Source organism: Procambarus clarkii, chromosome 4 (genome assembly GCF_040958095.1).
Source record: "Procambarus clarkii isolate CNS0578487 chromosome 4, FALCON_Pclarkii_2.0, whole genome shotgun sequence".
Classification (NCBI taxonomy): domain Eukaryota; kingdom Metazoa; phylum Arthropoda; class Malacostraca; order Decapoda; family Cambaridae; genus Procambarus; species Procambarus clarkii.
The window spans coordinates 10,607,394-10,635,170 of record NC_091153.1 but is presented as its reverse complement, the minus strand read 5'-3'; the positions used below and the strand labels follow the sequence as shown (position 1 = coordinate 10,635,170).

Genomic DNA, 27,777 nt, shown 5'->3' with positions numbered 1-27,777 from the left:
GACGAGTAAGCAGGGCAACCATAATCGAGCTTAGACAGGACGAGAGAGGAATGTAAAGCAAGGAGTGCGCGCCTATCCGCTCCCCAAGAAGTATGGGACAATACCCGAAGGAGGGTAAGGGCCTTAGGGCACTCAACACGGAGGTAAGAGATATGGGGAGACCATGACAAACGAGTGTCAAGGAATAACTCCAAAAGCTTCGCGGAATCTTTGTACTCAAGGGGATGACCATAAAGTGACAAAGAGGGACGAAGAACGACCCGTTTCCGAGTAAAAGTCATGGCACAAGTCTTAGTAGTAGAGAACTTGAAGCCATGATCGGTGGCCCAAGACGACATGGCATCAATCGCAAGTTGAAGTCGGCGTTGAAGGAGAGGCGAATCATCACCCTGACAGCAAAGGGTAAGATCGTCGATATAGAGAGCGGAGAAGACGCCTGAAGAAAGGAAAGAAGACCATTGAGGGCAACCAGAAAAAAAGAGTAGTGCTCAGAACACTACCCTGGGGCACACCTTCGTATTGCTGAAAAGAGGCAGAGAGAGCAGTACCAAGTCGCACCCGAAAGGAACGACGAGAGAGGAAGCTGCGGAGAAAGAGAGGGAGATGACCACGAAGGCCAAAAGAATGAAGCTGGGATAAAATATGATATCGCCAAGTGGTGTCATAAGCCTTTTCCAGGTCAAAAAGGATGGCAACAACGGAGGTCTTCACAGCAAAAGCAGTACGAATATAGACCAAGTTCACCAGGACATCTGTCGTGCTGCTGCACTTGTGGAAACCAAATTGAGAAGGGGAGAGGAGGTGATGGTGTTCCAGGAACCACATCAGACAAACGTTAACCATACGTTCAAAGAGTTTGCAGACACAACTTGTGAGGGCAATAGGGCGAAAGTCCTTAGGGGATGTTCCCAGAGACCCTGGTTTGCGAACAGGGAGGACAACGGCATCGAGCCAGTCCTCAGGGACTGACGATGACTCACAGATCTGATTATACAGATTCAGTAAATATTGAGACGTGTACGGAGAGAGATGGTGAAGCATCTCATAATGAATACCATCGGAGCCCGTCGCCGTCGAACCGCAGAGGGCCAGGGCAGAACGAAGTTCAGAGAGAGAAGGGATCGTTACAGGGAAGTCGAAGACAAGTGCAGAAATCTAAAGGACGAAACTCAAGGACAGGTTTACGAAGAAGGAAAGATTGGGGAAGATGAAGACCAGAGCTAACAGAAGAAAAGTGGGAACCCAGTTCGGTAGCAACCTGCAACGGGTCCGCCACAAGAGTACCACGGAGGTGAAGGACTTGTGAAACATCGGGAACGAACTTACCCGCTATCTTGCAGATACGCTTCCAGATCTGTGGCAGAGGAGTTTCGGACGTAATGGTGGAGACATAAGATGCCCAACATTCACGTTTAGCCGTACGGATGGCCCTACGGGCCACCGCACTCGCTTTCCGAAAGAAAAGAAAAAATCGGCCGTCTGCAGATCAAGATCAAGACAGGAAAGGGTGCGAGTCCAAGAGTCCAAATGCGTGGGCTCACCAGAATTCAGAAGAGACAGGGAAGAAGAGAGGATAAACGGCTCAAGAAGGTGACCCCGGGTGTTCGTCAGAACATCACCCCAAAGGGAATGACGACAATTGAAATCACCCAGCAGGAGCACAGGCTCCGGCAAGGAGTCCAGTAAGTGTTTCAGATCAGGAAGAGAAAGCAGGACACTCGGGGGGAGATAAATGGAACAAACAGTGTACCATTTCCCCACAAAGATATGAGCAGCAGAACAATGGAGAGGCGAAGGAAAAAGTAAGGGGACAAAGGGAACATCAAAGTGAATCAAGAGAGCAGAAGAGTTAGGAGCCCCAGCAACAGCTGGGGGAGGGGAAGAGAAAGGAATAGCCACGAAAGTGACCAGGACGAGCACCAAGCATCGGCTCTTGGAGACAGACACAAAGGGGTGAAAATCACGAAATTAGAAGTTGGAGTTCAAGGAAATTGGCGTAATAACCCCGAACATTCCATTGAAGAAAAGATATCAATGAGAAGAGAAAGGACAACAACATAGAACAAGGAAGAAACAAAGGCGAAAGAGCAACATAGCACGTTAAAGAATATCAGGGTCAGGATCAGGGTCAGCAAAGTCAGGGTTAGGGGGCATGGGTAAACTGAGCAAAGACGGAGGGAAGGAAGCGGGAGAACAGACCAGAGGTAGACAGGCTGGGTCCGGAGGAGGAGGAGGAAAAGGAGGAGGCAACCGAGAGGAGTAGTCAAAGACAGCAGCAGGAAGAGGGGGAGTAGAAAGAGGGGAGCGCACCTCAGCAAGGGCAGCAACCGAGAGGGAAGCGGGGGCCAAAGAAACCTCCATAACAGGAACAGGGGGCGCAACCACCGAAATGTGAGGGGGAAGGGGCGATAGAGTCGGAAGCAGGGGCCGAGGAAGAAAGCAAAGCCTTCTTACCTGCTGAGGAGGAAGAAGGAGAGGAGCCAGGCTTACGCTTCTGACTTAAAGAGACAGGTGTCCCATCAACTGGGCAACGGATTCCTGTGTCTCAACAGGAGAAGCTAAATGAGAGCACACACGACGGCCGGTAGGAGAGCGATGGACATCAGCCCGCACTGACAGGTGGCAGGGAGAGTCAATAGATGGAGGAGAAGGATGGGAAGGAGGAACGGAGGGAGACGAGGAAGAAGACACAGGAGACATGACAGACCGGGCAGAAAGAAGGGGAACCCCAGACAGAGGACCAGGAGGGGGACCCTTCGGGACAGAACTCAAAAGGAACAGAGGAGGGGGCAGTGGGCGTATCAGGGTCCAAGGCCCGGAAACGGTTGTGGGTCTGAGGAAGGTGGGAAGGACGAGGAGAGGAAGAGCGCAACACGCAAGCATAAGAGAAGTTAGCATAAAGTGGGAGCCAGCGAACCTGGCGCCTCGCCTCAGGAAAAGATAAACGCTCCCGGTGCTTCAAGTTGAGGACAGCTGCCTCAAGCTTGTAATGGATACAGGCACGGGAGAAGGTAGGATGGGCCTCACCGCAGTTGAGGCAGCGAACCTGGGGAGAAGTGCACTCCGACTTAAGAGTGACATTCGCCCCCACACAAAGGACAGAGAGAGACAGTCCCAGAGCAGCGGAGGGCACCATGCCCAAACCTCCAGCACTTGTTACAAAGCCTAGGAGATGGAATGTACTCCTAGACAGAGCACTTGGCACCAGCAAGAATGACAGAGGATGGAAGGGTCCTACCATCAAAGGTAATCTTCACAACCTGAAGGGGTTGACGGCGATGACCACGAGGGGGATGAGTAAACAAGTCTACCTGGAGGACAGAATGGCCTTGGGCATCAAGGATATGACGAATATCATCATGGCAGTCCTGCAGATTCCGAACACCAGTCGCAACATGGGGCGGGAGGAGAATAGTGCCAACACTGGCATTCAACCGAGCGTTCTTTGAGACCCGAACAGGGATCTCGCCAAGGCAGGATAAAGCAGCCAAGCGGGAAGCTGCATCCTGAGAAGGAGCAGCAATGACACATGTACTGAGACGAGTGGGGTTGAAGGTAACAGAGGCATCCACGGAATCAACAAGATGCCTATGGAAGGAGAAATCATCAGGAGGTGCAGAATCAAGAGGGAGGAGATCAAAGTCTTTGGCCCATGAAGCGGGACCAAACAAGGCCTGATACGCATCAGTACGGGAAGGAATCGAGCGAGTGCGGCCGTGGTGCGGACGGCGTTGAGAACCCCCAGAGAGAGAGGGGTTAAAAGGCGCAGTAGTCACAACGAGAGAATTAGCCGCACCAGGGGACAAAGTGGTCACCACTGGGGGCTTGAGGCTCGACCCAACCACAGAGGAGGGAGGGGAGCTGGGGGAAGAAGTCAGAAGGGTCAAAGGAGGAGCAAGGTTGGGGCCCAACGCAGCGGGGGCTACAGAGCCTGGTCTTCCAATACAGGACAACTCGGGGGCTTGGTCGCCCACCCCACGAGCCTGAGAGGGTACAACAGAAACATTCATCGACATACAGACGAAGAGTGACAAATTCATCCACGAATGTGCCCCCATACCCACCATACAGCCACAATTAGAGGCAGGACACCCAACAGGAAGCTATCGCCGATCATGCCGGGGCCCCCTAGGGATCTGTCGTGAGTATACGCCCCATAAACGCCACCTTAAGAACCGTCAGTCCGTCGAAATCGGATTCAGCGATGAAAGAGGGATTGACAATAAAAGGTTACCCTCGCTCGAGACGTTGGGTACTACAGTTCTACGGGTGCATGAGTATGCTTCCTCAAGCACCCGGACGTCAAAATAGAAGAAGTCCAAAGGAATAACCAAAACAATCAAAAGGTCGGCAGGAAACGACAAGCAGATAGGAGAAGAGGGGTGGGAGAAAAACGAAACAGAAGGAAAAGGAAAAGTCGTTCAACACAATTAGTGAGGACAGCAGCAGGAGCACAAGGCCACAAAAGGGCAGAGGACTGTCCCAAGGAGCAGCACACTCCGGCAGCTGCCCACTAAGCCCCCCTCACAGCGTCAACGGGCTGAACAGGGAGGGGGGTACGAGATACAAATGCATGTATCGTTATTGTAGGAGACCGCCCCACATCATGCAAGCAATGACCGGACTGTTCTCCATCCCTGCCTAAAACCAAGCGAACGAGACAGCTAGCACATCTGTGTCCAACCGCCCAGTTCCAATAATGTTTCACACATTTGTATCTTCCAATAGTTCATTTATATGTCTTATAAAGTTCCAGGCTGCTTTTCAACATTTAACACTGTTGTTTCAATATATTTTCCAGCACTGAATATACTTTTTAAACATGTATTTTCTTTGCCGTTTACACTGTTCTAGGGATGATGCTTTCCTGCTACGACAATGCTTTGCACCTCTGCAGAACTAATTATCGTACTGCCGGGGATTCCACATGCAAGAGTTTAAGAATGTTTTTCAACATTTAACTCTGCTGATTCTATGTCTCTCGCCTGGGTTATACACTTCACAAAAATCTCTCTTACATACGTCCCCTTCCTGGGTTGATGAGGGAAAATGAAAAATTCATGTAAATTTGAAGAATTTACATAAATTTTTCTTAGTCAATTCTAACATAACAGAAATATACAAAATCCTAGTGGTGCTTACTAGCTAGCTAAATGACAGACAACTATGTATCCTGTAACCAAGACACAAGTGGTGATGGCTCTCACATGTTCCACACAGCAGGAAACTCTACAACTTACAACAATGCTTCACACCTTCAGGGTCGCTTCCAGAACTGTTCCACTTGACTTGTCAGGACTGACCAAACCAACGGAGGAGAGTATGAGGGTGGTATGCATGATGTAGAATATCTCTTGAATTGCAGGCATAAAAGTGGCTGCAACTAGTAGAACATACATATGGATCAACAATGAGAGGTTCCCCCCTCTTTGGATCCTGGATTATATCTTAAGTCTGACAGGGGCCTGACAGCTGAGTAGACAGCGCTCGGGATTCGTAGTCCTGAGGTTTCGGGTTCAATCCCCGGTGGAGTCGGAAACAAATGGGCAGAGTTTCTTTCACCCTGATGCCTATGTTCACTTAGCATTAAATAGGTATCTTAGAGTTAGACAGCTGCTACAGGCTGCTTCCTGGGGGTGTGTAACAAAAAGGAGGCCTAGTCGAAGACCGGGCCGCAGGGACGCTAAGCCCCTAAATCATCTTGAGATAACCTCAAGATAGGTTACTGACATCTGTTAGTTTGAGTAACGGGAGCCAAGTCATGGCTGCCATTCAGGTAACCTACTGTCATAACAGTTACAACAAGATGCCACACTACTGACACATGTTTCCTTAATTTGACTGTTCCCATGGTCTCCAAGGGAAAACCCAAGTCGAAACAGTCTAATGATTATGATGGTCACTTGATAACCGTAAGGGAACTCAAAGGGAGACTCCTGGGGTACTTGACACCCAGTATTCCACGGTATCTTATAATTTCCGTAACTTTACATTGCACCTCTTCTTAGGCTTCTTCAAAGTGTAGGACCATTATAACCGATTTATTTTTCCTCTTGGTGCTTTTGCTGTTACTGACTTCCTTTTCTTAGAATACATTATGTCCTTTCAAAGACTAGCCCTACCTCTCCTCAACCTCCATCCGTGGTTTATTTTGTCCGACTTGTCGGTGTTGCTGTCCTGGGGCTATCCATAGGGTGTTCTGAATGTTGGTCGATTGCAGATCGTCCACACTATGATGTGTCCGAAAACAGGTACCAACAGTCTGTTGAGGGTCAAGACAATAAGTGGTGTGTACATGGTCACAACTTAAAAATCATCCCCAACGTGATTTACAAAACAGGCAGAACAACAAAGACAAGTGTATAGAACTATAGTGGTGCATTACCTAACTAGCTAAAACAAGACATAATACTAGTATACAACAATTTACACATGGAGAGCAGAAGTTGGCAATCTAGGGTGGACTGAGTCAAGTTTTAGATCTTGTCTGCATGGCATGTGTAGGTCAAACATGCCCACTCAACAACTGTAACAGAGGATCATCTTCCTCTTTTATGGCCTCGTCTGTATCCTGAATGTCTAGATCTGCATGGGGCAAGTGTAATTCTTTTTTTTAGGGTGGAATACTTTTAATTTATTAACATGTACCAACTTCTGCTCGCAATCATCAATATGGGTGATCAGGAACATTTGCAGGGTCAGTCTTCCAAATTACTCTGCAGGGTCCCTTCCACCTATCCCACAAGGCTATACTCTGGCCTCATGGGTTACTCTCAGACAACAATAACACAATGGAGCCTTCCTGTATTTTCATTGGTTTGCCATCTTTGTCATAGTAATGAGCATACTTAACTTGGGCCTGCTTGAAAGTTTCTGTGGCCTCCAAGCAGCTTGCATCTTCTGCACCACTGAAGAAGGGAAATCTTCTCGGTAATGAACCTGATGATTATTTATCAAGCACTGTGCGCCAGTTGAGGCGCCGTCTCTCTCTCTGGCCTCCTGTTGTTTTGGTGCACTTTCGGGGTTTTCTTTTCATTGCTGGGAGAGGGGGGAGCGAGTGGTGCATTTGTTTGATGAAAATTTGCTTGTTGCCTTGTTTTCTTAGGGGGAGTTTGTGGGCTCTGTTCGGTCTTGGGTTGAAATTTTATACCAGTTAGGGTCTGTTTTGGGATGCCTACCTTTCTGGGTGCCTAACCCCAGTCGATCGCAGACATGAATATACTCTCAAAAAGTGGAATTTCTATAAACCAATGCTCCCTGCAATGGTTCTCCTGCACCTCTCTGAGGGAGCCAAGTTCTGGTTTGTGGTTCCCGGTAGGCAGAACTCCATGTGACTGAAACCCCAGAATAATATAGCTAATATCAGTCCGATAGCTCCAGGAAGCCGACAGGGTTCCTCACAGAAAAATCTTCAAAACGTTAGATGTAACACAAACAAGGAGGAACAGTTTGTAGCTCAACAAACCTCAATGTAGGACTGAGAGCAGGAGATGGTTTTTCATCCACAGGGTTATAAACGCATGGAATCGCCAAAGCCGCTAATGCCAAAATTTGTTAGGTTTTAAAATCCACCTGGAAAGGATCGTCAAGGCAAATGGGGGGAACCTTCAACAAGCCACCAGCTTCCTGTCCTCGTCGAGGCCACTAGTGTTAGTGGCCCTCAGGTAAATCAGGTAAATTACATTGCATGAAGGAATGACAAATGGTGACATGGGGGAGCTGGTTGCTCCCAGTACTGCTGCAACCTACAGGTGGCCAACTGTAACTTAGGGGGTTTAACTGTTGGATGGGTTGTTTTGAAACATTTTCTGCTTCGTTTCTTTATTTTCTGTGAACCTTAAAGTTGTTTTGCTTCACTGACTTTCTTGATGTTTCTTCAGCGAGAGGTGACCTTTTGATTTACTAACCCCTGAGCAAGATAACCTCAAGAAGCCACTGTCAGTGGGGGGACCAGGCTATGGCTTGGCTGGTTTTGTATTTTACTTTTCAATATAACCTGTGTGTCTGGAGGAGCCAAAACTTGGCTCCCTGTAGCTAGCCACAGAGATAGCTCCACATACCATGAGTTACATCAGCCCTTAGGGTTCCTAGTGCTGATGTGACTTATGTATGGTGAGCTATCTCAGTGGCTAGCTACAGGGAGCCATTGTTCGGTTCCTCCAGACACATAGGTTATGGAGAATAGTAAAATGCAAAACTAGTCAAATATAAATAAATGTATTCTACAAGCTATTGGTATTACTAAAGTGTAGCTATGAGATGAGAATAATGCTTGTGGTGACCTATATCTCTCACAATCCTTGGCAAATGTCATTTTGAAACTTACAATTGTATTGACATAAACAACTCTCAAGTAAATTATTCCATCTGTCCACCAATTTGTTAATAAAGATAATTTACTCTCATTTTTTCAGGAATTTTATTTTCTTAGTTTTAATTTATGGCCACTTATTCCCAATGCTGCAGACATTAGAAGAAGAGCCTTATAAATGTTGTCAATTCCTGTTACAATTTTCTATGTGGTAATTATGTCACCTTCATTTCTTTCAAACACTAGTTTTTGGCATATCTAATTACTCCAGTCTCTCCTCGGAGCTATTGTGTCTTAGGTCCAGGAGCCAATTAGTAGCATGTCTTTGTATCTTTTCTAGTAACAGTATACTGATGTGCTTTCGGATATAGGGCAACATACAACTGCTTAAATAATATATAATCTGTTTAGGTTCTGTGTCATGATTTTTTTTTAATTGTTCTCCGTGTTGTCATGTTTAGAAATATATCTCCTACTTGTGTTTAAAAATTATAATTTGTTGTCAGAATTAAATGGAGTGAACTAGTTAAGCACTTGACCAAACCTTGTAATATAATTACAGTTTTGCTTTCATACTCTGGACTCCTAAGCAGAATTGTAGAATACAGTACTTTCAACTGTATCCAATGTGCTGCAAATTATGCTCACATGTGTGTAATACATATTTTGCAATATAAATTGTAATTATTTTTAATGTTTGAGAATGACATTTAAAATAAAAGTAAGTGCAAAAGGATTTCTTTTTTTACCTCTCTAGTGTCAGGAAGGTTTGGTGGTCTACGCTCTGCTCCTCCTTGTCCTAATCCTGCATTTCGAGCAGAATAGTCAGAGGCAATAACAAACTCTGACAAAGTTACATCAGATGTGCCACCCGACTCCAGAGGGATGTGGTTGTCACGGAAGTACTCAAGCAGGTCAAATATTGTGGCGAATGATAAATGCTGAACCCGACATGCACCATCTGGATTGATGGTCATTCTTAAATGCTGTAAGAAGAAATAAAATTTAATAAAGACATATTTAATAAGTTAACCTAGTAGCACTGATGAATACATAAGCTCAGTACTTTCAGTTAATGGATAAACATCAGGTAGTGATGACTTCTCTGGGGTACTCTCTCTCTCTCATGTTTTGCCTGCATACCACTGGGACCTGGTTGTGTAATTACCTAAGTGTAATTACCTAAGTGTAGTTACAGGATGAGAGCTACGCTCGTGGTGTCCCATCTTCCCAGCACTCTTTGTCATATAACGCTTTGAAACTTCTGACGGTCTTGGCCTCCACCACCTTCTCACCTAACTTGTTCCAACCGTCTACCACTCTGTTTGCGAAAGTGAATTTTCTTATATTTCTTCGGCATCTGTGTTTAGCTAGTTTATATCTATGACCTCTTGTTCTTAAAGTTCCAGGTCTCAGGAAATCTTCCCTGTCGATTTTATCAATTCCCGTTACTATTTTGTATGTAGTGATCATATCACCTCTTTTTCTTCTGTCTTCTAGTTTTGACATATTTAATGCCTCCAACCTCTCCTCGTAGCTCTTGCCCTTCAGTTCTGGGAGCCACTTAGTAGCATGTCTTTGCACCTTTTCCAGTTTGTTGATGTGCTTCTTAAGATATGGGCACCACACAACCGCTGCATATTCTAGCTTTGGCCTAACAAAAGTTGTGAACAATTTTTTTAGTATATCGCCATCCATGTATTTAAAAGCAATTTTGAAGTTAGAAAGCGTGCCATAGGCTCCTTGCACAATATTCTTTATGTGGTCCTCAGGTGATAGTTTTCTATCTAGAACCACCCCTAGATCTCTTTCTTTATCAGAATTCTTTAAAGATTTCTCACATAATATATAGGTTGTGTGGGGTCTATGTTCTCCTATTCCACATTCCATAACATGGCATTTATTAACATTAAATTCCATTTGCCAAGTGGTGCTCCATATACTTATTTTGCCCAGGTCATCTTGAAGGGCATGACAATCATCTAAGTTTCTTATCCTTCCTATTATCTTAGCATCATCAGCAAACATGTTCATATAATTCTGTATACCAACTGGTAGATCATTTATGTAGACAATAAACATCACTGGTGCAAGAACTGAACCCTGTGGTACTCCACTTGTGATATTTCTCCAATCTGATACATTGCCTCTGATCACTGCCCTCATTTTTCTATCAGAAAATTTTTCATCCATGTTAGAAGCTTACCTGTCACCCCTCCAATATTTTCCAGTTTCCAGAACAACCTCTTATGTGGAACTCTGTCGAAAGCCTTTTTTAGGTCCAGATAGATGCAGTCAACCCAACCATCTCTTTCCTGTAATATCTCTGTTGCTCGATCATAGAAACTGAGTAAATTCGATACACAGGATCTTCCAGATCGAAAATCGTACTGTCTGTCTGATATTATATCATCTCTCTCCAGGTGTTCTACCCATTTAGTTTTAATTATTTTTTCCAATACTTTAACTATTACACTTGTCAATGATACCGGTCTATAATTAAGGGGGTCTTCCCTGCTTCCACTTTTGTAGATTGGAACTATGTTAGCCTTTTTCCACACAACAACTACAACTCCTGTAAACAGGGATGCCTGAAAAATCAGTTGAAGAGGAATGCTGAGCTCGGATGCACATTCTCTCAGAACCCATGGTGAAACTCCATCTGGACCAACTGCTTTGTTCTTATTTAGCTCCTTGAGCATTTTTTCCACTTCGTCTCTAGACACCTCTATGTGCTCTATGTTGTTCTCTGGAATTCTTATTGTATCTGGTTCCCTGAAGATTTCATTTTGTACAAACACTTTGGAACTTTTCGTTGAATGTTTCACACATTTCCTTTTCATTTTCCGTGAATCTATTTCCCATTTTCAACCTCTGAATATTATCCTTTACCTGCAATTTGTTGTTTATGAATTTATAGAATAGACCTGGTTCTGTTTTACATTTGTCTGCAATCCCTTTTTCAAAATTTCTTTCTGCCTCTCTAATCACTGCCGTGCAGTTGTTTCTAGCATCTTTGTATCGCTGGTATGTTTGGGGGTTTGGCCTCTTCCTGTATCGATTCCATTTTTGTGTCTTTTGGTCTCTGGCCCTCTCGCAATTTCTGTTGAACCAATCCTGTTTCCTAGTTCTGCATCTCTGTTTTGGTATAATTTTTTTTGTGCCTTTATTATATATTTCACAAAACTTAACATACATCTCATTCACTTCCATGCCTAGCAACAAGTCTGTCCAATTACACTCACTAAAAAATTTTCTAAGGTTGCCATAATGTCCTCTCCTAAAGTCAGGTTTTTCAATTTCATCAACTATCATATTTTCTTCCAGATTATAACGCATTGCATACTTTATTCCCAAAAAGACATGGTCACTTTTATCCAAGGGAGGAAGGTACTGAATGTCAAATATTTCTTCCACCTTCCTGGTAAATATCAAATCTAGCATGGGGGGAACGTCCCCTTCCCTCATCCTCGTAGCTTGTTTAACATGTTGATACAAGAATGTTTCCAGGATGAGGTCTACAAATTTACAGGTCCAAAAATCTTCTGTTTTAGCTTCATATGCTTCCCAGTCTATGGATTTCAAGTTGAAATCGCCGACTATCAACAGTCGTGAACTATCGCTATCCGCTCTCGCTATGATCTCTCTCATTATTGTTATAAGACCTCGTTTACTATCTAGCTCCTCCTTTGACCATGTGCTGCTTGGCGGTGGACTATATGCATTTATGATCATTAGTTTATCATCCTCATGGCAGATCTCTAGTGATATTATGTCAACTTCTTGTGGATTGGCAGTCATTATTTCCTTCACCTTTAGGTGTTCTTTCACCAGCACAGCAACGCCACCGCCTTTCCTAATTTTTCTGTCCCGTCTCCAAATTGAGAAGCCCCTTGGGAATATGACCTCATTTAAAATATGTACCATCTTCAAGTTTTGTCTCCGTGAGTGCAACAATGTCTGGTGTCTGCAGCTGTATTACATCACTTAACTCCAGTATCTTCGATCTTACTCCATCTATGTTGGTGTATGCAATCTTCAGGAACTTGTTCCCCCTATTCTTATTTTTCACTCCCCCTCTCTCTAATGATTTTGTTGGTTTGCCTTTATGTATCACTTTACTAGTCTGCCTACCCCTATCACTTTGTAGAAAAAAGAATTGATTTCTTCTTCATTCCTGTTCTCATTTAAACGTTTTGCCTCGGCGAAGTTCAGTTTCAGCTTCTCTCTATCTTCTTTTGAAAGATCTCATCTTAACGACCACACTTTCCCATCCTCATCACTTTGTAATTTTCTAGCATTCCTTAGTAGTACTTCTATCTGTTTGGCACCATTTAGGGTGATCCTCATAGGTCAATCTTTCCCTTTTACATATCTGCCTATTCTCCTGTAGTCGCACACATTCTCTATGGTTGTAAGACCTTCCACGAGGCCAACAATTTTATCTACTACTTTTGCTTCTTCTACAGCTCTTTCTGACCTAGATGTTATCTCCTTTTCTTTGCAGCCAAAAATTATCAGGGACTTACTCCGATCAACTGTGTATTGTACCAACTTTGGGTTAGATGCCAATTCTTTTCTCACTTCCAGCCTAATGTTTGTTTTATCTTGGTTGCTGCAGTGTTTGGCTTCCTTTACTGCTTCTTCAATTTTTTCCTTCTCCTTTGCCACTTGTGCATAAGTGAGTTGCATATCTTTCTTGCACTGTTCTATTCCCTGTGTAACTTCCTCCATCTGTGCTGACAAAAGCTGTTTCTCCTGTTGAATTTCCTTACCTAACCTATTGTAGTCATTTATGTTTAAATTTACTTTAACTTCTTCCAAAGCTATTTTTAAGAGTATTTTCTTCTTCCATGGCTTTGCAATTTGTTTCCAATTGATTCTTATCCTTGCGCAAGTCTTTCACTAAACCCTCAAGACATAGAGCTTTGCTATTTAACACTTTGGCATACCCCGCGCGCCACCCCTCAACTGTGCAATATGGGATCCAGGGTGTCACGGGAGCGCGCGTAAATTCTGAAGTGTATACTCTCTTCAACTTTGTCACCTTAATTTTCGTCCAACGAGATTAAATTTTGTATCATTGTGTTCGCAATAGAATTCTCTACAGCACTAAATGCATATAAACTCCAAAAGCCCAGCTAATTACCCGCAGCAAACAGAGAAAGTGCGAACGAGTTACTCAGGAGCGCGCAAACCCGATAAAATGTTTTCACTATTTTCACTCTAGTCACCTCAATTTTCGTCCTAGGTCTTTCATTTTGGTCTCAATGGGTTCGCAATGGAATTCTCTAGAGGAACATTAGCATATAAAATAAAAAACCTGGTCACGCTCCAACCGCCGACGAGTTGAAGACGGGCCACGCGTTAGCCGCAAGTGAGCGCTCAGACGCCTTCCAGCTACACTCCCAATTCCCGCCCTTTTCAAGCCTTTCTTTCGCAATTTTCTTCCTGGAAGGGCCTTGTTCATGATCACTATCCATCGTGGAGTAAGCGTAGATAGTTTCTAAAGCCGCAGTAAGAAATATAGCCACAGAAAATAGCCGAAATGTTCACACGTTTGAGATGCGAGGGGAGGCGACATTGGTCACATCAGTGGAGCGAAAACAATGAGCCCACGGTGTGTGCCAAGCCATCTGAGGGCCACGAGGCTCAACAAAGAAAATGGGAAGACATCGGCGCGCATTTTAAAACCAGTCCCCAAAAAATCGGATAAAAACCTGATTTTTGGCGATTATTTAACCCTTAACATGCTCGGGGTCTAATATCCTGCTATCCACACAGGCGCATGTCATTTTGAAAAAAAAAAAATTTTTTTTTTTTTGCTAATCTGTTAAGTTCTGTTCACTGATCACGGGAAAAATAAAAAAAAATTCTATTGTACTTACTTTTGTTGCAATAGAGCCGAGAAGCTCGGTGATGACGTCACAATCTGCATGTTCGCTCATGCAGTACACGCCCGGGAGATGTTGCGCGCGGTCCTCAAACAGCCAGAGTTGCCACAAATATATTTTCGCGCTATTTATTTACAATGTCTAAGCGCATTTTATCTAATTTTTTTTCACTAATTGTGTTTCAAATACTGTTTGAACATATTTTGTATCAATAATTGTTGCATATTTGAGTATACACAGGCGCACACAAATGTTTTCAATTACGGCAATATAATATGTCATTACAGTCTATTATATTGTATGTTCTGCTTATATTTGTATATATTTACACACACGCACACGCTATCTGCTTATATGTTTACATATTTACACACTCGCACACGCTATACACACTTTGAAGCACACTTAGAAGATTTCTAGACTGTGGTAGTCATTGAAGCAGTCCAATAGTCATTTATTGCATGTTTGTGACAGTGCTTCATCAACAAACAGAGTGCCAAAAACACATACATTTCCGCCACTGTGGTATTTTTCCAACGCTGCAGTCGTGAAAATTCTGTGATTTCCCTCTCAATCAGGTAAGCAGCATGCAGGTTCGTTTGGTGTACAATGTATTCCATGAGTGGTTCATCATAGAATGCTGTAAAATATTCCATCTCAGCCATGTCCTCACCTTGATTAGGGAAAAGGTTTGTAATCCCTACATCTTTATCGTCAAAGTGAGGAATATTAGGAATAAAATCGTCACCATCACTCCACTCAAGTACACCAGGCGTCCTGCGAGATGCAGAGGAAAGACGGCGAGGAAGCGATGCATACCGGCGACCAGGAGCTGAATACCGTCTGCGAGAAGCACGGCGGCTACGTGCACGTGAGGTGGGTGCACGTGAACACGAGGGTATTGGTCCCTCATGTGGTGCCATGCGGTGGCGCTTGGCCGGGCGAGATGCTGCTGACGCGACAATTTCTCGCCCAGTTACACCACTGGTACCAGCCACAGGCTCAATAAAACTTTGATCTGAGTCACTAAACCCAGAAAAGGAGTCACCTCCCTCTGACTCGTCACCCTCAAACAGAAAATATCCACAGGAACTGTGAGGTCGTGGTAGAATTGGGGTAGAAAATGGGCGAGGAGGCATGGGAGAGCGAATAGGCCTCGCCATGGCATGGCGGTCATTCTCACTTTCACTGCTGCTGCTGCTATCACCCGACAACTGTGTATAATCCTCATCGTTGTCTGAATCGTCAAACACACTTTCTTCACCTTCAGAGAATAATTCGTGGGCTATTTGCTCTGGGGTGAGGGACTGAGTGATGCGTGCTCGTGAGGCGTTTGACCGTGCGCTCGCCATGGTGACTCTCGCTAAACTGAGGCCTCCCATGCCATCGAATCGTGAGCTGGATTTTTTTTCAAAATGGCCGCTGTTTACTAGAGCCCCTGGGCAGCGTATGGGACCCCCAGCTACACCGCGGGCCATTCAAATCGTGCGTGGTACCCATACACTTCATATGAAGTGAAGCGCAGTTGACTGGTAAAACGATTTACACTTCATATGAAGTGATGCGCACTTTAAGGGTTAAAGTGTAAATCCCCGGCATTACCGACAGTAAACGGATGACGCAATGCTGCGTCATGCCCGGGCGAAAGTGTTAATGGTTATTACTTTCTTTCAAGTTACTAATTATTTCTACACGAGAGGTCACTATATTATCTAATTTTACCAACTTGTTGTATAGACTGGTTATATCAATGCTTTCTTCACTGAATCCAGCAAAATCAAACTCTGTTTTGAATTTCCTCTTGCCGGCGGCCATCTTGAATGTTGTTCTCTGCACTGGAAACACTAGGGCAACTTTTTCTCATCCAATTTTTCACTTCCCTTGGCACATTCCTGTTATCTCACCTATTTTTCAAAAGCACTATACCTTTATGTTCTCTTGGACACCAGTCACTATCATCATCCTGTACTACAATACTTAGGATTGTTGAAATATGCTGGAGTTCCTCTTGTCTGCCTCTTGGGAAAGAACTTGGGATAAGTGTGATCTCACTTGCTCACTGCTTGCGTGTCTTACTAAGAATCTGTCTAAAGACACTTGTTTTTCCTTACATTTTTACCACTTGTCTGTAGTGAGACATCATATTCATCCACTATGAATGATCTCTAGTTTTTCCTCTATGGTCATCTTCACACGTGTTTTCTTACGTTGAACCTTACCACTGACTTTCTTGATACCTGCTTGATGGGGTTTTGGGAGTTCTTTTCCTTCCCATGCCCGGCCTGAGGCCAGGCTTGACTTGCGAGAGCTTGGTCCAACAGGCTGTTGCTTGGTGTGTTGCAGGCCCTTCACATTCTGTGGAGACAAAGCCTCGATACTGGCATTATCCCTGACATACTAAAAACAGCAGAGATAGCACCACTCCATAAAGAAGGAAATAAGGCAGAGGCAAAAAATTACAGACCGATAGCACTAACATCGCACATCATAAAAATTTTTGAGAGTGCAAAGAAGTAAGATCACAAAATACATGGAATCACAGCATCTCCATAACCCCGGACAACATGGTTTCAGAATAGGGCGCTCTTGCCTGTCGCAGTTGCTGGACCACTATGATATGGCATTAGATGCTATGGAAGACAAACAAAACGCTGATGTAATTTACATAGATTTCGCAAAAGCCTTTTGATAAATGTGACCATGGTGTTATTGCACATAAAATGCGTTCAAAAGGAATTACCGGAAAAATAGGCAGATGGATCTACAATTTCCTGACTAACAGAACCCAATGTGTAATAGTCAACAAAATAAAATCCAGCCCATCAACCATGAAGAGCTCAGTCCCCCAGGGTACTGTGCTTGCTCCAGTACTTTTTCTCATCCTCATATCGGACATAGACAAGAACACAACCTATAGCACTGTATCATCCTTTGCAGATGACACTAGGATCTTCATGAGAGTAGGCAACAGAAGACACGGCAAACCTCCAATCAGATGTATATCAGGTCTTTTTATCGGCTACAGAAAATAATATGTTGTTTAACGAAGATAAGTTCCAGCTCATGCCTACGGAAAAAATTAAAATATAAAAACAGAAACCACGTACAAAACTCAGGCAAATCATAACATAGAACGAAAAGGCAATGTAAACAACCTGGGTGTACTCATGTTGGAAGTCCTTACCTTTAAAGAACACAACAAAGTAGCCGTCACAACTGCAAGAAAAATGACAGGTTGGATAACAAGTACTTTTCACACTAGAGATGCTGTATCGATGATGAGACTTTTCAAAACGCTTGTGCTCTCTAGAGTGGAGTACTGCTGCACAATGACAGCCCCTTTCAAAGCTGGAGAAATTGCTGACCTGGAGAGCGTGCAGAGATCCTTTACTGCTAGAATCCACTCAGTAAAACATCTAAACTACTAGGACCGACTAAAGAGCCTAAATCTGTATTCCCTTGAGTGCAGGCGGGAGAGATACATAATAATCTATACGTGAAAATAATTGAGGGGCTGGTCCCAAACCTGCACACAGAAATAACATCACATGAGACCAGAGGGCATGGCAGGATGTGCAGAATACCCCCGTTGAAAAGCAGAGGTGCAACAGGTACTCTGCGAGAGAACTCTATCAACATCAGAGGCCCGAGACTGTTCAACACACTTCCACTACACATGAGGGGTATAAATGGCAGACCCCTCACAGTGTTCAAGGGAGAACTTGACAAACACCTTCAAAGGATCCCTGATCAACCAGGCTGTGACTCATACGTCAGGCTGCGAGCAGCCGCGTCCAACAGCCTGGTTGATCAGTCCAGCAACCAGGAGGCCTGGTCGACGACGGGGCCGCGGAGACGCTAAGCCCCGGAAGCACCTCAAGGTAACCTCAAGGTTGGTGCGGCCCGCAAGCCCACATATCCACCACAGCCCGGTTGGTCCGGCACTTCTTTTAGAAAACAATCTAGTTTTTTCTTGAAGATGGCCACGGTTGTTCCAGCAAAATTTCTTATGCTCACTGGTAGGATGTTGAACAACCGAGGAACTCTGATGTTTATACAGTGTTCTCTGAGTGTGCCTATGGTACTCCTGCTTTTCACTGGTTCTATTCTGCATTTTCTTCCCATGGGATCCATTGCATGATATACTGTATAATAATTACTTTTATGTCCAAAAAACAAAGAAGCACAAAAACAATGAAATTCTTTAAAAAAAATTCAAGCGCAATCCTCGCTAAGCAGGCGGTCTGGAAAACTGAAGAGGGGGTCGCCTGTGCCACCAGGAACCACTCGTTCCGTCGACCCACACGTGTATCAACAAAGTCGCAAGTTAAGGCAAAGATCGTTAGTCGAGTCAAATTCTCCGATGAAATTGGGGTCATAACTCGAAAAATTCGCAAGTAGGGGCCTTCGTAGGTCGAAGTTCCACTATACAGTAAGGTAAATAACATTTCTACTAACTCTCAAGATACCCTCTCATACACACATACATGCACTCCACACAAATACAGTACAGGTACTGTATATGTAAAAATAATTATAATTTTCACAAAGAAAATAGAAATTACAATTCAAATTTTAAAAGTTTATTAAAACAATAGCTTACCTTTGCCCTGCCTTGATAGTTGAATGTTAGAACATACTCTCCTTTTCTAGTTTCACTCTGTCTTACAAGGAATACCCCATGCCCTGCAACAGCCTCTTGAAGGACTGCAGCAGCAGCATCACAACGTGAGAGTGTGCCATGAAACCAGGGATAATCCCGCAGACTAGAGTAAAAGTCCACATCTGAAGATACTCGTATATTGACTGGGGGAAAGGAAAACGTCACCTGTTTAATAACATTCTGAAAGAGATATATTATTTTAAATAATTAATTCATCTAGATCTGTGAAGGCAATAGACTTTTTTGCAAAAATTATTGTCAAAATATTGACGTTGAATACTCAATTTTTTAAGCATTCCCAATTATCAATGGGCAACTGACAGAAAAGCTTGCGCATTTATCCCGTTTCATTCTCCATAACATTATTTGCCTACCAATCATTCTAATCTCCTGTATTTCACTATCATTCAAGATCCTCTTACTGTAATCATAGCTACGACTCTTTGCTATCACAATAGCATATATTAAACAAATATTATAATTATTTTAATTGGAAAAAAATTTTAAGAAAAAAAAAAAAAAAAATTTTCAATATTTTTTTTTTTTTTCATTTTTTTTCGGGCGATTTGCATCAAACTTACACACCTGACTGTACGTAAGCCTATCTGTAAGGATGCCAATTTTGGAATAAATTGGTTGATGTCAACCTCAGCCACAGATTTTAGAACTTTAAACTTATTCATTTCTGTTTTTTTTTCAATTGACACAAACGTTTACAAAACTGATTCATTTTTTATTCAATTTACATGAAACTTACACAGTATATGTGGAGGGCATGTCTCTACATTGGGGGCTTTCATTTTTCTCTAAGTTCATTTATTGATTTTATAATAGCAATAAACATGCCATATTTGCAAAAAAATTTTGGGGAACTTTGAACATTTGTATTAGGAAAACTAAAGATGTTTCGGAAATTCTAAAGCTATAAATAAATCCTTTATTATATGCTAATGTGTCAGAAAAGTGTCACAGAATAATTATATCTGAAACGTGTGTTCAGAAGTGTGGACTTGAAAATGTGTAAAAAACGTTGGGGAAAAAAAAAAAAAAAAACTACCTTTCTATTTACGCTGCAGTACTGAAACTTGGGACAATTTCAGCACTTTTCATATACAACTAGAAAATTAATATTGGTTGACATTGAACAACTTTCATCTATAATCCTCAGACGCCCCCTTAACAACATGAATTTATTTTAGGTTATTTTAGAATTATGTTTCATTCCATGTCAATGTGTTACTCCTATAGAACAAAATGGCTAGGATTACATCGAGGAAATTTTTAATTTACATCCAAGGCAATTTTCTGGGAAAGTTCCAAGGTGGCTTCCTGTTGCTAGCTGCCTGGTTAGCTCCACACATCTCTGGTAACACCAGCCCCTTGTGAATCATCAAAAGCCTACCAGGGCCCAAAAGCCAAAATCTGGTCCCTACTTCACAGAGGAACAGATAGCAGGAATTCATGAACACCATAACTGAGAAAACCTTATGTTGAATGTATTGAAAACCCTCTTTCTGGTTGAGCCCCAGTGGCTCTGAAGCTATCTCGCTGAGATTGCTTCCATCTAATAAGTTCCATCAGTCGTGAAGTTTTGTTGGGCACGAACAGGTAAGCCATACCCTAGAGTACGAATTAACAAAACCCGTTCCTATTTTCTTATGTACAGTATAAGAATGTTACTTTAAACCAGGGAAGTGGAACCAATACGCATTTATAAACACTTCAAACACCATAGTGACCACATGGAGTCAGTACCATATTTTTGCATGGGACTCAAGAAACATTCAAAATGCATGCATTACATTTATTTAAACACTAAAAAAGGGATAACACACTAACAAGGAATAATTTCTCACTCACCCGATTAATGATTACAGTTCCAGATACTGTACCAAGATATAAATGGAGGTCAATAACCTCACACAGTGAGACGAGTACCTCACGAGCACACACCCCACAACCTGTATGTGTGGAGTCTCGGCCCCCTCTGTCTCATGGAGTGCAAGGATGATCCTCTCACAAAAATGCGCGGGAAAACTTTACACACAGAATCATACTCATTTACTAATACATACTCTCAAACACAAATGAAATATAAAAATTAACACAAATAAAACAAACTGGCATTTTAACTAAAAAAAACATTTACATTAACAACCACAAAAGCTAAACTTTATATACCAGTCATTACAGGGCCTACTGGGGACCAAAGGCAGAACCTGGCCGCTCCCTCACCAAGGTGCAGAGAGCGAGTGACATTCCAACAACCTACCAAGAAAGTATTCAGAAAGTTAAAGCATTGCAAATCAATGCTAAGTTCACAAGACCCTAAGTCTCGAAAACTGCCAAACAACTCCCTAAATAATGTAAACAATCAAATCTCCCAAAACTAGCTCAATCCTGTTAATATAAACCCACTGCCACCAGTGGGCCCAAAACCCCAGCTCCCAGCAACCCTCTCAAGTTAGTTCCGGAGCAGATGAAAAAACTCACAATCACAAACCGAAAAACCTAGAAGAAATGGTATCAGTCAGGGACCCACATGGGTTCAACCAGAAAAAGAAGTTTCATTACATGCACTGCTGCATTCTGCTGCCGAGAAGACAAACACAGGTGGGACACCATCTGTTCAGACACCCGCTTGCCAAAGAGATGGCAATAAAGATGCATCATAAAGACCAAACGTGAAAAGCCGAGGAGAAATTCAAACCAGCATAGTACATCATTGGGCTGATCTTGGCACAGACGATGCGCAACCTCAAACTCACTCAAAGTGAGAATGGAGATAGTGGGAATGCCACTAGGACCACTGAATCTGCAGGGGGGGGAGTGTTTCCAGGGACCGTAGAAAATAGTCCTGCAGGCATGCCCAGGACTGGTAATGCTACACCATCTGTTCAGACACCCGCTTGCCAAAGAGATGGCAATAAAGATGCATCATAAAGACCAGACGTGAAAAGCCGAGGAGAAATTCAAACCAGCATAGTACATCATTGGGCTGATCTTGGCACAGACGATGCGCAACCTCAAACTCACTCAAAGCGAGAATGGAGACAGTGGGAATGCCACTAGGACCACTGAATCTGTAGGGGGGAAGGGTTTCCAGGGACCGTAGAAAATAGTCCTGCAGGCATGCCCAGGACTGGTAATGCTACACCAGTCACACTATAAGAATAGACTTTCCTGATATTTGCAGCCACTGGAATGGGCAAGAGAGAAAAACAAAGAGGAAAACAGAAACCAAGACACTAGATACATATCTAAGTGTCAAATGAAAAGTGTCGATTTTCACCTTATTCGGGAATAATTGTCCAATGACAGTAACATAACATTGATGAAGAAAAGGACTTGAAGTCAAAATCCACTACTCGATGAAAGTTCCACAGCAGATAGGGGGCAGCAGTCAAAAAAGCTAACCAAACCCTTGGAATAATTAAGCATACCTTTGACTAAGGAAAAGAAGGTAATGATTCAATTGTATAAATCTCTGGTGTGCCCCCATTTGGATTACTGTATCTAAGCATGGAGACCTCATCTTCAAAAGGACATAGCTGCTCTGGAGAAAGTGCAACACCAGGCAACAAAAATTGTTCCAGAGCTAACTCATGTATCAGGAACAGTTATGGGCCACAGGGCTAACAACACTGGAAACCAGGCATGACAAGACTGTTTTCATTGAAACTTTTTAAAAATTGAACAGTTTGGAGGATGTCAATCTGGAAAATTTCTTCAAAAGGTCAGATGTAACACAAACAAGGAGCAACGGCTTCAAGCTCAACAAGCCACAATGTAGGACTGAGAACAGGGGATGCTTTTTCACCCACAGGGTTATAAACCCATGGAACTGCCTACCCGCCAACAAAACGTAATTGCTAAAATTCTTAACTTTTAAAGTACAACTGGAAAAGATCATCAAGGACCTTCAACAAGCCACCAGCTTCCTGTCCTCATCGAGGCCACCACTGTTAGTGGATCTCGGATAAATTTAGGTAAATAATGAAAAAGAAAAAACAGAAGATAAAGGAAACTCTCGGGACTCTAGACCAAGGAGGAGAATATGAGTGGGAAGGAGAGAAAAGTATTCCAACACAACACCACAAGTCTGCTAAGACCAACCTTGGCATGCCGGAAAGGTTATGCAAACGACAGTGCTTCCTGCCATCCAAAACTGGACCCATCCCAAGAAAAGACAAGTCAAAGACCACTGACTCACTTCTGGGTGAGGTCCACCACAAGAGAGGAGGACCCCCTAAATAGGGCAATCCCCAAAAACTCCAGGGAAGCCCTGGCAGTGTAAGAGCAGTACTAAAGGAGCACCCAGGGAAGAGGGCCCTGAGTATTTGCAGCCCCAACTGCTCTTAACTCCTGGCTCACACTGCACCAAAGTGCACAGGAACAGCCACTAAGGCAAAACTCCACTTAGCTGAAACACAGGACATTGGAGTCAGAGTGGCAGAGAGGGCACCAAACACTTCTACCATCAGCAAAGAACTGAGGGTGGAGCACCCGGCTGATCTGGGCTGCCTCCCTCCTCCCTCAAAACAATGGAGGGGAGGTGGGGCAAATAACCTCGTGCTAGTTTAGTGAATTTTTGATTGATTACGTTGTTGAGAAAGTTCATTTGGTAGTTTGGAGGCTGAAGTCCAGTTCCTAACCAGCAGTGGTTTGTTTTGTCTCACTGACTTTCTGCTCGGCAGCAGACATGAATAAATTCATAGAAGTTTTATCACATATGCCACTGCTGTATGTGCCTCTCTAGAAGGGGGGGGACATTCTGGCTCATGGTCCCCAGTAGGCCAAAAAGAACACCACAACTAATGGCACCTAGTACTTTGTCACTACAGTACTATATATCAGCATAGTAGCTTCGGGGAGCTACAAAGAGCTCTCTCAAGAAAAGAAGTCGGAACTCGGTACTGAAACTATATGCCAACACAACGGTACAGAGGACAGAGCAGAAATCCTCACAGCACCATTGCTGGTCATTTTCAGTGTCACTGGTTACATTTGATGTAGATGATGGGTTGGTGGCAAGCCCCTGTGGGTCATCATCAGTGTCACTAGCTGCTATAGAAGTTGATCATTTTGGGTCAGACTTTTCCTTACAGATTGTTGAGGCAACTGACTGACGTTTTGAGAGGCGATTGCTGGGGTGAAGACTTTGTCGGAAAATATTTTCTCAAAGTACTTTGCACAACTCTCTTCTCTTCCAGATAAATTTGCTTGTAAGGGGCAAGGCCATTAAATATTATTTTTGAGGCCTTTTAATATTTTTCAGCATCGTCGTCTTGCTCTTCCAAAATTGCCAAACCATCATCTATCAGCCTAATGCCTCTGCTAGTCTCTTGGCTACCTTCATCTCTAAGGCACTGGGTTGCCTTTTCCCCTGGCATTGGTGCATTGGAATGGAGCATCTGGCACCAGCAAGAATTATAGCAGGCAGAAGGGATCTACTATCAAAAGTGATCTTCACAACTCGAAGAGGCAAACAACGACAACCACGAGGGGGTCGATTGAATGTATCAACCTGGAGGATAGAATGGTCTTGGGCTTTAAGGATATGTTGAATATCCTCGTGGCAGTCTTTCAGGTCCCTAACACCAGTCACAACATGGTGCGGGAGAATAACTGTGCCAATGCTGGCATTTAACCGGGCATTTTTGGAGAGCCGAACAGGGGTCTCCCCAATGCTGGACAACAAGGCTAAGCGGGCAGCCACTTCCTGAGGAGCAGCAGCAATGACACGTGTACCAGTACGGGTAGGGTTAAAAGTAACAAAGGTATCCACTGAATCAACGAGGTGTTTACGGAGGAAGAAATCATCAGGACGTGTAGAATCCACGTGGTTGAGATCAAAGTACTTAGTCCATGTAGCAGGACCAAACATGGCTTGGAATGTAGTAGAACTGGAAGGAATCGTGTGGCTCGAGGGTTCAGTAGCTCAAGGAGGGCCATTGATGCTAGATTCTGCGCCGGTGTTTCCTCTGGGGGACCTTCTTTGTCTGGTCAATGCAGTGCTGGCTCTGCACAAAGGTCCACTTCTCAAGGGGTTGTGTCGGCCCTTTTGCAAATCGCCCTGTTGACGGGACGATGGGGGGGGCCTTGTTTGCCCACAACTGGTCCCATGATTCTTGGACTTTTCGGATAGTGTCATCCACCTTTTGGTGGTGTTGGGCAGCTCCTCCTCCTCCTCAGGGTTCAAGGCTGGTGGGGCAGGCCTCCTCCCGTTACACTGTCGGGTCATCTTGGAGTGGGTGCGTTTGAGCGTTGTCTTACTCGTGTATTCATGCATCTTACTCGAGTCTTGGTGACTTTTCTTCATCTGTTAGGTGTTCTGGTCATGGCCTACCTCGACGACTGGTTGGTTTGGGCTCCCAGCCAGTCTTGCTAGTCTGGTCGCCAGGGATTTGGTTCTTTCCCAGCTCGTTGGGTTCGGGATCCTAGTGAACTGGAGGAAGTCCCACTTGGTTTTGACCCTGGTTCAGACCTGGCTGGGCCTGGTTGTGGATTCTCGGACGACTTCCGTGTCCCTCCCTCCTGTGGCGTTGCTCAGCTTTGGGTCCTGCCTTCGGTTGTTCTTGTGGGGGGGGGGAGGGTCCCGGGTCACTCGTCGGTAGCTCAAGCAGCTGAGCGGGACTCTGAACATCGCCTTGCTAGTTTTTCTGCTGGGTCAGGTTTAACTTTGGCGGCTGTTCTGGTTTCTTCGGAGTAGTCCCTTCCGCCACTCTCGCGATCACTGGGTTCGTTCACCTGGCGCCTTGCGTTGGTTGCTGTCTCTCTGGCTTCCTCTTCAGGTTTTTCAAGGTTCAGTATCATGGTGCCTACCTGTTCCCTTGCTCGATGTATTCACCATTGCCTCGTCCCTCGGCTGGGGTTTTGTGACCAGTGTTCACCAGGCAGGTCAGGGTCGTTAGGGTTCGTCGTTCCGTTGGGCTCACAGCATGGTTGATACCTAGTGCGGGAGTTCGCGGCGGTGTGGCTCTCACTGCGACGGATTCAGGTCCCTCAGGACTCTGTGATCCAGTTCCATTCGGACTGCTCCCCTGTGATTCACTGTCTGAACCGGAGGGGTTCTCTTCAGTCCGCAGCTCTTGGGGGCTGGTTGCTTCGAGTGGCTCTTATGCAGAGTTCTCAGGGTTTAGCTCTCCATGCAGGTTCAACCTCCGAGGGGTGCCCAATGTCCTGGCAGACTTCCTGTCTCACTTCATTCCTCTGTCCACAGAGTGGACAGTCGACACCGACTCCTTCAGTTGGCTTTGCCGGACGTTCAGGCACCAGGACGTAGGCCTCTTTGCATCGGTTTGGTCTCAACGCCATCTGATATATGTTAGCTACAGGGAGCCTCCGGGGCACAACCCAGAAAATGGCGTTTCATTGCATTCAATGCTGGTTTTTTGCAACTGCATTCCAGTAACTACTTCTAATACATGTGCTATATATATTAAACACTTTTAGGATATCAGTTAATCTTCAATAATACAGTATTAATTTACACATCTTATTAAAAGTTGAATAGTACTTACCAGCATCATCACTAGAATAATCTCCAAGCCCATTTTGAGATCTAGAATGCATTGAAAGATTGCTTTGTCTTGCAGCAATAATAGAGGCCTGAAAAAAAAAACTGAAATATAGTACTCTGCTTTGATAATTTAAAGAGTACAGTATTTGTACAAACTACGATTGGGCTCTACTAAATTTTGTAGGATTAGAACTAAAACCTTTCGATATCTAATAATACATGCAAGGAAATATCTCCTTGGATTTTATCTTGTGTAACATTCAACTGTGTCTATTGTATTTGGAAAACTGACATTGTACTGTTATGTTCTAAGCTATCCCACAGTCAATCCTCCCTGACTAGGATATGAACGTAGGCCAAAGTGCTGTCTGAACATAAGCAGACAAAAGGAAAAAAACGATGCACTGGGTTCATCAGTGTCCACTAATGTGTCAAAAAATTATTTAATTATGAAATTCAAGGGCTATACTAAGTTGGAAATAGACAAAGAAAGTTTCCTTGGCAGGTTAGTGATGTCAGGATGTGATAAAGATTTATGAAGGAAACTTTTTATATTTGAAAGAAGTATTTCACAGCAGGAAGAAATTACTAGATTGACTGACAAAGTGAAGAGGTACAAATCAAGGAACTAGTGAAAAAAAGTAGGTAAAGAAATTAAAGGAGGGTCAATTTTAAGAAATTAATAGGAAAATAGATATATATGGTGAGGAACACACAGCAATACTACAAGCTAGCCAAAATAGGGAGTTAGGTTATGATATCCTAAGAGAGACTTCATGGACAACTCGAGTAGAGACAGATACCATAGGATTGGAAAAGTAAACAGAGAAAATGAAAAAATCTGCACAAGTTATAAAAGCGAAAGAAAGAAACAATGAAGCATGTTTGGAAGTCAAAATCAGAAATGAGCAGCAAGAATCAGACATTAGGCAAGAAATCTGGAAAGAAATTGTTACCAGCATTAAATTAGTACAAAACACTGTAGATTGAAGTCAATACAGTAATAATTTTTAGCCGTTTTAAAAATGAAATGCCATCTATGATAGATCAAAAGAGGAGGAAAAAAAACCCAGCACTGAATGTAATGAAATGCCCCTTTTCTGTGCGAGTCCCAGACTGATATACGCTATATTAGTCTTATTAGTCTGGGGCATCAGTTAATGGACTCCAGCCTACCTGTGACCACGAACCAGAACCTGGCCCACTCAGAAAGACACAGGGAGCAATGGCCTATGGAAACTCCCATGTGTTTGAGAGCTTCTACGTCTGTTATCAACCGGAGTTAGGCACCCGGAAAGGTAGGCATAACGAAACAGACTCCACATGGTAAGAAATTGCAACTGAAGACCGAACAGCGGCAGAACTCTACAAAACTTAAAGAAACAAG

General features: G+C 43.7%; 1 protein-coding gene across 2 annotated transcripts in view; it reads right to left on the bottom strand.

The window, feature by feature from the left end:
- Lnk (SH2B adapter-like protein Lnk) overlaps positions 1-27,777 on the bottom strand; it is a 62,035-nt gene that overhangs the window by 6,409 nt on the left and 27,849 nt on the right. The window contains exons 5-8 of one of the 2 annotated variants that reach the window (XM_069332980.1): positions 26,392-26,479; positions 18,809-19,011; positions 9,061-9,297; positions 4,864-6,262 (exon numbers count right to left, since the gene is read on the bottom strand). In XM_069332980.1, coding sequence (XP_069189081.1) covers positions 6,119-6,262; positions 9,061-9,297; positions 18,809-19,011; positions 26,392-26,479 — 672 coding nt within the window. In that variant the 3' untranslated portion in view covers positions 4,864-6,118. Of the gene's footprint in view, positions 1-4,863; positions 6,263-9,060; positions 9,298-18,808; positions 19,012-26,391; positions 26,480-27,777 lie in introns of those variants that run through there. The other variant, XM_045733751.2, reaches the window with a different exon arrangement.